Here is a 14,390-nt window from a genome sequence, read left to right as displayed (position 1 = left end):
GCACTAGATACTGTGATACTGCACTGAGTCATTTGCATTTGTTTGTTGCGAATGTTTTTGGGAAATGAGAAGGGCCAGCTCAAATACGCCCGAGTCACAAAGTGCCTTTAAGGATTTCACGTATTGTTTTGAAAACTTCAAGTGTCATTCGAGAATTGAGCCAAAGCAACCGAGAAAGCCGTGAGCCAACATCAGCCGACAGATGTTTTTAGCTGAGCTGACCTACAAGCGCGCTCGTTTGGCTGGTGCCCTTGACACAGGAAAAATGCATTCACAAAGATCTAACACAAAAACAAATTGGACGCTACTTAAAATAAATGCTGACATGCCCATTGGGTACATAAAACACTTTTTATTTTATAATTATTTTGCACAACACAAATAATTTATGTGTAACGTGTTTAAGTAGCCTGTCTTCTCTGGGTAATTGGAAGGGGGTGGCACACTAGTGCTGCACATTAATCAACAGCCAGTGTTACTGTGGTTTCTGAAGCGAATAAGAATGTGTTCATATACCTGTACTGTAAACCAGCGTGGTGACCTGCTTGTGTTTACTTCTGTGTGTTTTGGAAATGCAAATGCTGAGGAATCTGATGGCTGTTCTACATAAATCATATCTAAGCTGTTAAACGTTATACAAACAAAGCGTGATCTCATTTTAAATGTAAACAACATGATAAACAACATATATTCTGAGCCCTCGGCGCCGCACCGCTGAAAAGCGTTTGGTAACTATATTAATGGTTCACCAAGATACCCTGAAAGGTGTCCTTCGCTCGCTCTGTAAAATATCAAAGAGCAAATAGCATTTTGGTGTGGCTTTCTGATATTCTGCCAGGAGGATCATCCAGAAGAATTTTCTGCATAGGCTGAGATGTTTCCTCCTTTTTTTGTCCAGTAAAAACAACACAATTCCCTGTGCTTCAGTGGAACTGAGTGCTGGAGCTGCAGGTGCAATCAGCGCTGTGCTAAAACCTTTTAATTAACACCATCTATCATCATTAGCTGAACGGTCAGCCAGCAGTCTTGCCGTTAACTCTTAGAGAGTGAAGCGAGGAGAAAAGTAAATGATGCACTGCGCTTCTTTGCGTTTCGGCCCCGTCGCCATCAGCTCTCCTTCGTTGTGCTCAGTCACTGTTGAGCATCTCTAAAAACACATCAGTCTACATCAGCCTCAGTTAATCAGGATGGCTGCCGTCTTGTTCCTCGCTGGACTAAATAGTAAGCTAAAACTAATGCTTGCTGATGCATGTGATGGCCGCAGACTAATTGTCATACTTTGCCTTATTCAACTGAGACTGGCCTCTGGTTTGGGATATTTGTCATGTGACCGCTGGAGGAATTTGAATGGCTATATTTGTTTGAAGTGCTGCTGAAATAACTTTGACCCCCCCCCCCCCTTTTTTTTTTTTTTTTACTTCATATTGTACACCTTAAAAATGCAAATTCAATTTTTTCTCCATTTTTTTGTATTTTTGTGCTCCAGGTGATGATTTTTTTTTCTTACAGGTGCAGCAATCTACAACACAGAGTGCATTTCTACATGTTCTATACTTTTATTATATATTTTTATTTTTTCCTCCTGCCTGTAATCTTAGACATTGTCATACTATACTGTACCATATTAAATAATGTCATAACTGACATAATATTTATATAGATGATTAAATAAGTAGTATAAATAAGCAGATAAAACAAACACATGAACACGAGCCATAGAGAATTCATAGAGCACATCTTGGAGCCTGTAGCAAAATCACTCTATTGTAGTTCTATAGGACTGCCTGAACACTACACTGAATTTAATGGGACAGAAAACAAAAACCAAACAAAAAAAACTTTGTGTTCTTAATGTTTTGGCTTTTCCCCCCATTAAATTCAATGTAGTATTCAGATGGTCCTATAACTACAATGGGGTGATTTTGCTGTTTTTTTTCGAGCTTTATGGAACAGAAATCCAAATCAGAATTCTTCTTTTGCTTTGTTGAACTTTAAAACTATACTGGGGTGGTGGCAGCTCAGGAAGTGGAGCAGGTCATCTACTAATTGGAAGGTTGGTGGTTTGATCCCTGGCTGTTCCAGTCTGCATGTTTAGACAAGATACTTACTCCAAGTTGCATCCACAGGAGTGTCTTTGAATGTTAAATAGAAAGCACTTAAGGATAGAGAATGTGTTGTTGTGAATTGTTGAGTGAGGCGTGTTGTACAATGCTCAGGCACAGTTGAAAAGTGATATATAAGAACCAGTCCATTTGCAGTAAATGACTAAAGGTGACAAAAAGGCAATTTGTTTTGCCCCTCAATACACTTCAGTTGTCCTGCTAATTTGCTTTGTTGTTCAGTGCAGTATTGCGGGCTCCATGCATTGTATGTTTTTCATACTCGTGTGAGCACATAAGAGGCAGGTATGCTACAAAAAGCACTGCTTACCAAGGACTGAAAAGTGTTGGAGCTCTGAAATCCATCCCAGTATTTAGTCATATGGCAGGAGTGGGAAGAAGGTTTTCAGAGGAGAGTAATGTCAGTGTCTGACAGGAGTGAGTCATTAAAACACCACAAGATGAAAGAAGAGAACGCTTGTCTGATAAATTGCATATAAAATAGCATCAGTTCTTCGATATGCAAATGTTTCTTCATTTCAGTGTCATTTATTCATTTGATTTAAGAGCAGTTCAGTTAATTTACTTTTAGACTCGCTGCTTTTCTACATTACATTCGATAAACATAATAAGAGGCACTGGATGGATTTACCAGGTGTATCTGAAATATGCAGCAATTTTGTATGTTGTGATGTGCAGTGCGCGCACATCAACTATAACTTGATTGTCAAAAGACAGAATGATAGTCTTTCTACTGAAAGCTGGACTTTCCTCTTCACTTAGTGTCCCTGCATTTTCTGTTTTAAGTTGATCGTTGTGCAGAAAGGCTTGCTGCTGGAAATGAGCAGGAGAAAATAAGATTTATTGTATTCTTTCAGGTATCAGTAAGAATATGATATATCCTCCAAGGATTTCATCTTATCAGACCCTTTAAATATGACACGGGGTTTATAATCCTGTACTACACAGCTTTACACACGGGAGAGTTATCAAAATCACTCATTTTATTGTCTGTCACACAGATTGCCAGAGTTACAGCAGAATAAAGCTGTTAACCAGGGACATGGCTCTTCTTGTTGTTTGTTTTTTGTACATTTTAATTGTATCATCATCTGACAATGTTCCTTTGAGCTTCTTGTGATGTCAGAAATGTTTGGCTTCCTTCTGTCCTCAGGTTTTCTAATAAAAGCTCAGGGCGGTTGAGGTCAGGCAGTCGTGGAGGAAAATCTGTGATTGGCAGCATGCACGGTCTTCATTGATTCTCAAATAGTTTTTAAAGCTTTGAGATGTTTTAGGGTTTGTTTTTCTTTGTTTAGTTTTTTCTGCTGGAGGTTGGATCATAGACCATGAGAGGAATCAGAGCCTTCTCACAACACTGTTACTCTTTGAATTCCACTGCAAAGTGCTGGCATGTCTTTGCCCACCTTTGGACGAAGATCTCTGCTGCGCAGCCTCCTTTGAACAGGATGTTTGTTTACTTGGATTTTAATTTATCCAGTTTTCTAAAAGCCTTTTAGAGTGACATTGCCCCATTTAGTGTCAGGAGACTCCCCTTTTTTGTCCATGACCATCGCCAGTAGGATAAATTTGCCTCAGTTTAACTTGCTCACCTATAAAGTATACACAGTCAAACTCAAGTAAGTTTGCATCAGGGATACTAATGCAAGACACATCTAATAATAAGGAAATTTAACAAAAAGAAGAAAAAATTCTTGTCTGCTCGATAGGATCAGTATCAATAATGGCATTTAGTCAGCTCCTGATAGATAACTAATTGAGTAGACTGACACAAGTAGGACAGTTGGGCTTATCATCTGTTGCCTTGTTACATAAATCCTACTGTTATTTCATCACCAACTACCGTAGATTTTTTTTGTCTGATCATTTCCTGTGAACAGCTGGTGCATCTTTGTCCCAAGCACTGTTTCTCTTCTCCAGAAGAATGGTTTAGAGAGGCTGCTCTTCCTCTGAGACCCCTGCATAGCTTCCCTTCCCCCTTTTAATTAGCAAATCTTATATTTGTGCTTTTCCACTCATTTAACAACATTTTGATGGTGTGTCCACTTTGGATCAGTTGAACCCAACTGATCCAAAGTGCTTGCTTAATCCCAAGACACGACTTCACTCTGATAACATTTTTGGCTGAATGCACTATTTTCAGTTGGTGAATGTTTTGGTGACATGTTTATTTACTAGAATGTTGTTACAATACATGACAACTTGTTTTTTTAAATGTTTAAAAATCCCCAGAACGTCTGAGAACATCACATGCTAATCAGTGTTGCTTATGCAGATAAACAGGATATCAGTTAATGCAGACACAACTTGCAGTATAAGAAAAACTAACTAGAACAAAAGTCAGTTTAAATGCTTAGCAAAGCCCTGTTAGGTACAGTATGCAAAAAGATGATTTTTAAACCTTAAGTTTGAAGAACCCTAATTTAATGTAGGGCTGGGGTTTGATGATTCTAGCTTGGATAACGTGATATCGATTCATTAAAATCCTGAATCGATTTTTAAATATAATTTATTTTGCCCTCAGGTTGAAACCTCACAAAATTTCAACGACCACCAAACAGCTAAAAGGAGAGCAGGAACACGGATTCTGCACAAAGACGTAAACACAAAGCGCGGACCCGCCGACGCATCAGAATCAGTGAGACGTCGCCTTTCTCACCCGACGGCGCGGACAGCTCACCGATTCTGATCCGTCGGCGGCTCCGCGCTTTGTGTTCACGTCCTTTTTGCACTGATTCAAAAGCTGCAGGTTTAATCTCTCTCCAAACAATATTGACTAAACCAGCAGCAAAAGAAGATCCAAACTATGCTTCACATTTTGCTTCACGTAAACATCATCATGAATTCCCTCTGACTTTTCCTGTTTTGCTTCCACCAGGATAAAATCACACTTCATGCACAGCTCTCTCTCTCTCTGTACTTCAAGAACAGTTTCCCGTCTAAAAATCTGTTTTCTGCATTATTCGCTTGCTTGTTACGCACAAGTCTACCGTTGTTTACAGCGCTGTGGGCCGCTGTGTTTTCCTTTTACTTACTTCCAAAAAGAAAGTCTCATTTCTGCCGCTCAATAGGCTTCTGAACAAATTTTAAAATTACTTTTTAAAATTATGCAAAATTGCAAAACGCTCAGCTGTGTCTCTAAAACCTCTGTAACTTTGCTCTGCTTCACGTCAGCAGCATCAGATAATGTTCATATGTTGATTAATGGTTTTCTTTCGTTTTTGATCTACTGCAGAATATTCTTAAGATCAGCTGCTATAAAATCCCAGGCCAGGAAAATCTCCTTCATGTTTTTCTGTGTTTTATCCTCAGTTACTTTGACACAAAGGCATCTGCTGTGATGCTCACACCTTGGATAAAGTCTCACAAGTGTCAGCTGTCTTTTTATAGACAAAAAATATGGAAATGTACTGATGCGTGATCAGAATTATAATATTTCTGACTGTCTGAGTCAAAATTTCCCCGATTCGAATCAAATCGAATCGAATGAAATCGTGGATCGAATCGATTCGGGACCTTGTGAATCGGAATTGAATCGATTCTAGAGATCAGTGACGATACCCAGCCCTAATTTAATGAATCTGAGCGTTTTTTTATTGTATAATTTGAATCCTTAAGTTAAAGAGTGCAGAGAAGAAAACACACAAGAGTGAGAAAACAAAGCTTTATCTTGCGCTTCTTGATCTTTTTTATAACACTTTTTTTTGCAGCATTAAACCTTCCAACTTGCTTTCCCTGAGTTGCCCTCCTTTCATGGGAGAACATTGTGAGTTAATGATAGCGTGAACAAATTGTGCTGTGACTGTGGCCAGACTACAGACATTAATTGGTGCATTATGTGAGAATGAACCTCCTAATGAAGCACTAGTTTGACCGTACGCTCCTGAGGCCATTCCTTCTGAGGAAGGCTTTGTCATGCCATGTGCTAAATGGCTACAAATCCCAGCTCTCCTTTGAAGACTAATATGCAATGCAGGAACTAAAAACTAATTACAGTGCATTGCTGTCTTTACTGTAGTACTATCTGAATGACCTATGCATATTTACTTTGTATTATTACAGGAAGTAGCGTATTGTAGTTTAGTCACAACGCTGTCAACAGCATAATTACAATTTTGTGTTGGTAATAGTAAACTTTTGACCATAAAAATGCAATGTGAGAGCAGCTAGTGCAAGTGAGGCAATGATATTGCATATGTGTCTCCCTCTGTGAATGCTCCACTGTGAGGATGTGCAAGAGAGAAAGAGTGCACTCATGGGAAAGCGGTGTATCACTGCTGGCATTTTGTTTGGTGCATAATGTGCTACGATTCAACTTCCCTTGTTTTGCCAGCAAATTTATGCAGATGAGGTGGATCTGAACTTTTCTTCTGAGATTTGCATAATCTTCCTCACATACCTCAGGGTTCCACTGTTGAAGTAGTAAAGTGATGAAATGACCATCAGTCACTTAAAATGCTTTTCCAGACTCATCCTTCTCTCTGACCACTTTTAAGGTCATTGTCACTGCCACTGGTATTTGTCTGGACAGCTAAAGAACTGGATTCACCAGAGGTTTAGTTATTTAAACTTTGCTAAGGCTGCAAACTTATATGTGACATCCTGGATTTGTTTATAGGGAGAAAGTTCTTTCAAATCAAGTATATGCACTGCCAACTTTTCATGTCATTTTAGGCCATGATTGGGATTACTGTACTTTAGACATGATGCAAGGTTTCAAGTTCTCAACAGGATGTGATGAAAGAGCTATTGCTGCATGAGTTTTGGAAAAAATAAACTCCCAATAGTGGTTAACGTTCATTTAAGCTTAACTTTATTTATTTGTTTGATTGAAACGAAGACAGCTGGGCACTTGGGCATGTCATACCAGGCTCTAATCACAACACTGACAATTTCTTCATGCAAGGCTGCACAGTCAACAAGCAGAAATGTTATATATTCATATTCTTAACTTTAATATTGACAGGTGTTTCTAGCCATTGTTAGATTATAATATTATTTTATGCCATGTTATACCCCTAATTAAAGATTGTGAATTATTATGTAGTTTTAGTTTGCATTATTCTCCTGAATTAGAAGAAGCTGATAACTATTGCATTAGTTAAACTGATTTGCATTACATTAAACTGCTGACTTGTTGTGAATGAATGATATTGTTTTATGATGCATTATACTGCTGAGTTATAAGAAATCTAATTTGTCTGAGTAGAAGAGAACAGAGTGTGCTGGAGTTTTCTGCCCCATTTCAGCAGGAGCAGATAAACAGGGAGCCAAGGTCGTAGCTTAGGCGCTGTGTGAGAGAAAGCATGTGAATGTTTAGGCTTTGTATGATAAGGTGGAGGCACCAGAGGCTATAAAAGTTTAAGCAATGCTCCACCATTTTGAGATTTTGAGGCTGTCTGCATCAGTGTCCATCTCCCACGTGTGTGATCATTAAATCATCGTTTGACTCAACCCGACCGGACCAGTGTTGTTATTGTGGTTTTTCTCTTGTCTCCATCCCCAATATTTTGAACCTTAACACCACCCACCAAGTGTGAGTCCAGAAACTATTTTCTCTGCACCAGCTCCCAGGCAAATGTTATGCTTATCATAACAGCTGCCAGACTGAATCAAATCTGTACAGTTAGAGACCATGAAATCAAAACAATAAGCTGCCACGTTAAAGTAACTGAAAGGTTTATTCATAGTTGTTTATGCACTTAATATACTTATAATGGGTTTAATACACCAATATATGTAAACCATGCAGATTACATGTTAGTCTGGACTTCTTTAAGTTGCTTGAAGACGTTTCACCTCTCATCCGAGAAGCTTGGAACGTCTTCAAGCAACTTAAAGAAGTCCAGACGCTTTTCTTTGCAAGCTCCTTTGACTACGATGACCTGGATGACTGAGAACCTTCACAGACATTACATGTTAGTGTTTTTTCTGCCATCATTTTAAAGTCATAACAATAAGAGATCAAAAGGTCTGAGGCTCTTATGAGGCATTTGACACTGACTGAATACAGAAGGGTGATGTCTCTTGAATTTATCAGTGATATTCAACAGCAATCTGAAAATAGTGTTGCTGGTTACAGAAAGCCCAGCGTGGTCCAACCTAATTTGCTTAATTAAGGACATGTCCCAAATGTAAAGTTCTAGCACCATTTAATAATTACCACATTCATCTTTCAGATTTCACTGAATTAAATGTGAACAAACACTACCGCAACTGAGAATACTGATAGCGTCTCCTGACATCCATGTTGCATTTAATGAGTCACTAGATTGTATTTGGTGGAAAACACGGACTTTCTTTACAGTCCCAAACCTTCTATTCCTTACATTTTCAAAACAGGCTTGTTTCTTTAAGCCAAACACATTTGACACCCCGGCTTTATTTTACATCACTGTAAATCTTAAAAAATCAACCAGATTTGGATTTAAATGGAGGGAACAAGAACACGTAAAAGACACTCCTATATCCTCCATCACCAGTGCTTTTTATTTAGTGCAGGATAAGCAGCTCACCACACTGTTGTGAATTTACAGTAAAGCACTGTGTTGGACTGGCCAACGGTGGCTGTGGTGCTCATGGTCATTTAAGTTATATCATGTCACGGATTGCCGGGGCAAGCCGTGTGGAATTGTAGAAAGGGACCAAAAGGCGGCAGCTCTGGTGCAGGTGAGTGTTTATTCACAGAGGTGGGTAAGTACAAACAACAGTGGCGACAAAACATGAAACTGGAAACCTAAACTGGGTAAACTAATAAGACAAACCAGAAACGAGGATGCAGGGAGGTCCGGAGAAATACATACGGGAAGACGCAGGGAGACCGAGGGGAAACAACACAGACGAACCAGCAATTACTATGACAGAAGACACAACTTAAATACACTCAGAGAACACAGGGCCAAAGGCCAAAAGACAAAAAGAAAAACAAAACACGAGACCCAACCCAAGAAAACCAATGAAACGAAACACACCACAGCCCAAGAAAAACGGAGTCCAAAACAGAAAAGTTCAGGGGGCCGACAGCACAGGAGTCCAAAACAGTTCAGGGGGCCGGCCAGGGGGCCGACAGCACAGGAGTCCAAACAGTTCAGGGGGCCGACCGTGCGGACGGCAACGGCGGCGACGTGGACACAGTTCGGGGGGCCGGCCGTGCGGAAGGCAACGGCGGCCACTCAGGCGATGGCGGTCCGGGGGCCGGCCGTGCGGAAGGCAACGGCGGCCACTCAGGCGAAGAGGGTCCAGGGGCCGGCCGTGCGGAAGGCAACGGCGGCGACAAGGGAGACGACGGAGCAGTTCAGGGGGCCGACCGCGCGGAAGGCAACGGCGGCGACTCAGGCGATAGCGATCCGGACCAGGCGAAGCACAGGCAGAGGCCGGACCAGGCGAAGCACAGGCCGGGGCCGGACCAGGCGAGGACGAAGACTCGGATGAAGCCGGACCAGACGAGGACGAAGACTCGGATGAAGCCGGACCAGACGAGGACGAAGGCTCTGAGGCTGGACCAGACGAGGCTGATGATGATGATGATGCTGCAGCAGGCGAGGATGATGATGATGTTGCAGCCGGTGAGGATGATGATGATGCTGCAGCAGGCGAGGATGATGATGATGCTGCAGCAGGCGAGGATGATGATGACGCTGCAGCAGGTGGCTGAACGGGCCGCTCGGACCCTCCAGCCGACGAGGAAGGCTGCTGGACGGGCTCCTCGGGCCCTCCAGCGGACGAGGCATGAGGCTGGACGGGCTCCTCGGGCCCTCCAGCGGAGGCAGGAGGCTGAACGGGCCCCTCGGACCCTCCAGCGGAGGCAGGAGACGAAGGCCGGAGCGGTCCCTCGGACCCTCCAGCGGAGACTAGAGACGAAGGCCGGAGCGGTCCCTCGGACCCTCCAGCGGAGACTAGAGATGAAGACCGGAGCGGTCCTACGGACCCTCCAGCAGAAGTCATCACTAAGCCAGCAGTCATGGAGGCCACTAGCTGACACAAAGGCGACTGGCAATGCACTGAGCACTGGCTCTGCCCAGGCAACGCTGACATGGTGCAGTTCTCAGGTGGCTGCTTAAACTTCAGGGGTCCAGAATTAGCTGGGGACTGAGACCTAGCCTCTGGGGAAGCCCCGGAGCGGCAAACTGTGCCAATGGCGGTTAAACTATGAAAAGCACCTTGAGTTGAAATTAGACTTTCTCCCTGCATGGAGTGAATGAGTGAAACTGGTAATACTGGAGCTACTGGGGCCTGCGCTACAGGCGGCACTGGAGCTACTGGGGCCTGCGCTACAGGCGGCACTGGCGCTACTGGTGCCTGCGCTACAGGCGGCACTGGCGCTACTGGTGCCTGCGCTACGGGGGACACCGGAGACTGAACTGAGGGGGGCACCGGAGACTGAACTGAGGGGGGCACCGGAGACTGAGAAATACATATGGGAAGACGCAGGGAGACCGAGGGGAAACAACACAGACGAACCAGCAATTACTATGACAGAAGACACAACTTAAATACACTCAGAGAACACAGGGAGATAACATACAGGTGGGAACACAGCTGGGAGTGATCACGTGACGAGAGTAGGGAGACAAACTGAAACACTCACATAAGACGCAGACCTTCACAATAAAACAGGAAACACATACACGCAATGACATAACACACCAACTTAACACAGACTGGGGGACACAGAACATAGGAACATGAACCATGAAACAGAAGAGTATAAACACCCAAGGTAACCAAAACCACAGAATACTAATAAACTAAACAAACACGGAGTCGCAGACTCCGGATCATGACATATCAACTGATGAATTTGAATTTCAGCTGATGGTTCTAAAACTTATTAAACCTTTATACCAACTCTATATTGTCTGGTGTAAAAACAGTATAAAGTGAACTGTCAGGGGACTGAATAGAAATCTGCTAAGATAGCTGTGAAACATCTGCTTACAGCTTGTTGTAAACCTCAGAGCCACAGCAGCACATGTGAGCTGACGCCAGCCTGGACACAAAGAAAAATGACTCGAGTTTACGATAGAAGTTATCTTGAGCTTTAATTCTTTTCCAAACGCCGGCCCACTGCAGCTGATTTTACGGTTCCCCACCATCCCACTTTAACCCTGACTATCCCGTGAATATTTGCTTTTTTGCATGACTCCTACATCTGTACTCACGTTGGGGCTTTTGAATATTTCTCAGTGTAGCTCATCCCCAAAAAGAACCGGCCCAATGAGCTGAATGACTTCCGACCGGTGGCACTGACGTCACATCTTATGAAGACTCTAGAGCGGCTCTTCCTCAACCTCCTCCGACCACAGGTACAACATGCCCAGGACCCACTACAGTTTGCATACAAGGCGGGTGTCGGAGTGGAGGATGCCATCCTGTACCTCCTACACAGAGCTCACTCACACCTGGATGGGGGAAAAGGCACGGTCAGGATCCTGTTTCTTGACTTTTCCAGTGCCTTTAATACCATCCGGCCCTGTATGCTTCAGGAAAAACTGAACAGGATGGAGGTGGACCCCTGCCTGGTCGCTTGGATCTCCGACTACCTCACCGACAGACCACAGTACGTCAGGCTGAAGGACATCACGTCTGACACAGTGGTCAACAGCACAGGAGCACCACAGGGAACTGTGCTGTCCCCTCTTCTCTTCACCCTGTACACCTCTGACTTCTGCTACAACTCTGAATTATGCCACATTCAGAAGTTTGCAGATGACACAGCCATCATGGGGTGTATCTGGGATGATCAGGAAGAGGAGTACAGAAGTCTGGTGAGGAACTTTGTCGCATGGAGTCACACAAACCACCTGCAACTCAACACCTCAAAGACTAAGGAACTGGTTGTGGACTTCGGGAGGTCTAGAGCAGGTCCACTGCCGGTTCAGATAGAGGGGGAGGAGGTGGAGGTGGTCAACAAGTACAAGTACCTCGGGCTGTGGGTGGACAATAAACTGGACTGGTCATGCAACACAGAGCACCTGTATAAAAAAGCCCAAAGCCGACTGTACTTCCTCAGGAGGCTGAGGTCTTTTAACATCTGCAGGAAGCTCCTGAGGATGTTTTACCAGTCGGTGGTTGCTGGAGTACTTTTCTATGCTGTGGTGTGCTGGGGGAGCAGCACAGCAAAGAAGGACTCATCCAGGCTGGAGAAACTGATCAGGAGGGCTAGCTCTGTGGTCGGCATGAAGCTGGACACTCTGGTGACAGTGGCAGAGAAAAGGACATTAAAGAAACTGATGGACATTATGGACAATGCCAGGCATCCTCTGCACACGGCCATTAACAACCAGAAGAGTCTGTTCAGTGACAGGTTGCTTCTCCCCAAGACAAGAACTAACAGACTTAAAAACTCCTTTGTCCCACACGCCATCAAACTGTTTAACTCCTCTCTGGAGGGGAGAGGGAGGGGAGACAGGAGGACAAAGGAGGGGGGAACAACTAAGCTGTAGTGCCTCTTCACCTCACTGTGCAATACCTTGTGCAATACTTTTGTAAATAGTCAACAGTGCAATAGACCTCAATACTTGAAATGTGCAATTCACTTGTATTTTTATTTTTTATTCCTATTTATTCTATTTATCCCCTTTGTATATTTTATTTATATTGTCTCTGTATTTATATATATATATATATATATATATATATATATATATATATGTGTGTGTGTGTGTGTGTGTGTGTGTGTGTGTGTGTGTGTGTGTGTGTATATATATATATAATATTCTGTAACTCTGTAACTTCTGTCGGTGCTGTGCTTTTTTGGAAATCGAATTTCCCAGAGGAACCCACCCGAGGGATTAATAAAGTTCTATCTAATCTAATCTAATCTAATCATATATAAATATATCTTTATTTTGTCACAGATTTGCACATTATCTATAACAAATTCCTAAACTTTTGACCATTCAGAGTACTTTACTTTATTCCTACATTCACACATTCATACACCAGACTGTTTCTTATACATACAGTGTTAACACGCCACAACAAGTGTTACTTTGTCTGTGATCTTTATGACGTTGGCCAATAGGATCACATTATAGATAAGAATAGATCAGACGTTTCTTTTTTTGTGACCTGCGGAGACCTTTTTTTAACATATAATGGTCAAGACAATCTCACAATGAAAGACAGCAAGTCATGATTTTCCAGGGACCATTGTGCAATAAGTAGACTCTCTCTCTGTAGTCACTTCAGAAATGTATGACTGTAACCTTAAATGTTCCTGTCATTATATTTAGCAGTATATTCTAGTTAGTTGCCTGTAATTCCACATCATGCTAAAATGCTCGAGCATGTAATCACTTTTTCATGTATTTATAATTTCAGGGAGTTCAGCCACTGGAAGGTGAACAGCCTGGCTACGGAGAAGAGAGATTTCCTCAAATCTCCATTGCCCTTAGCACCAGAGTTCCTACGCAACCTGCGGTTACTGGGCCGACGACCAACCCTGCAGCAAATCAATGAAAACCTCATCAAGAAGTACGGGACCCACTTCTTGGTTACTGCCACCCTGGGAGGTAAGGGAGGACTGCAGGTGACACACTCTCCTTTATTCTCGGGTTAGGAAGTGTCGGGACACGCCAGAAATAGAGAAACCGTTCGTTTTAGGTCTCGGAGGATGTTGCCTGTGTTAGTGTAGCTCCAGGAGTCTAGCTGTCCTTTTATACCAAGAAAGAGTCTCACGTTTTAAGTAGAAATAGCAACAATGCTTACATCTTGCACTTGCAGCACTCAACAATGCTTGTCTCCCTCAGAGGTAATTTTCCACTCATCGTTCCCTCTGATGAACATTAGAGCCTCGCAGAGCAGAAGAGGGATTAAAATGACCTGTTTCATACCCCCGTGTTTCTTCATTGGATTTCTTTTTTGCCTCAATCCCCAAGGAGAGAAGTAACTCACAAAACAGATCGGCAGCAGCATCGATCGTGTGAGGGTCACAAAAACAAGAGTGAGACCTGTGTAGTGTTCAAGATGACAACCTAGTGATATTGATAAACACCTAATCTCAGTCATCAACTAGTATAGTGCAGATATACAAGTACATTTGCAAGGAGTGATAGTGAGTCTAGGCATATGTAAGGACCCGGTCAGGATTTACAATCCTAGGTTACTCAGATCATTCAGCCACATAAAATATGCTATGAATATATGAAATTGGAGATTTTACGATGATATAATTAGTCTAAAACTTAACGTCTAGTGCATCATATTTGAAAAACCAACATAAATTGCACAATACATTTTTCAGCAATAAATTGAAAAAAACAAACACAA

At 42.7% G+C, this 14,390-nt stretch overlaps 1 protein-coding gene across 2 annotated transcripts in view; it reads left to right on the top strand.

The window, feature by feature from the left end:
* Positions 1-14,390, top strand: part of brinp2 (bone morphogenetic protein/retinoic acid inducible neural-specific 2) — a 284,501-nt gene that overhangs the window by 131,731 nt on the left and 138,380 nt on the right. For both annotated transcript variants that reach the window (XM_004565071.3, XM_004565072.3), the window contains one exon: positions 13,443-13,633. In XM_004565071.3, the coding sequence (XP_004565128.1) occupies positions 13,443-13,633 (191 nt within the window). The remainder of the gene's footprint in view (positions 1-13,442; positions 13,634-14,390) is intronic.

The sequence above is a fragment of the Maylandia zebra genome, linkage group LG18 (genome assembly GCF_041146795.1).
Source record: "Maylandia zebra isolate NMK-2024a linkage group LG18, Mzebra_GT3a, whole genome shotgun sequence".
In the NCBI taxonomy this organism is placed as follows: domain Eukaryota; kingdom Metazoa; phylum Chordata; class Actinopteri; order Cichliformes; family Cichlidae; genus Maylandia; species Maylandia zebra.
Note: the sequence above shows the minus strand (reverse complement) of the source record. Positions and strands in the feature narration are given on the sequence as shown.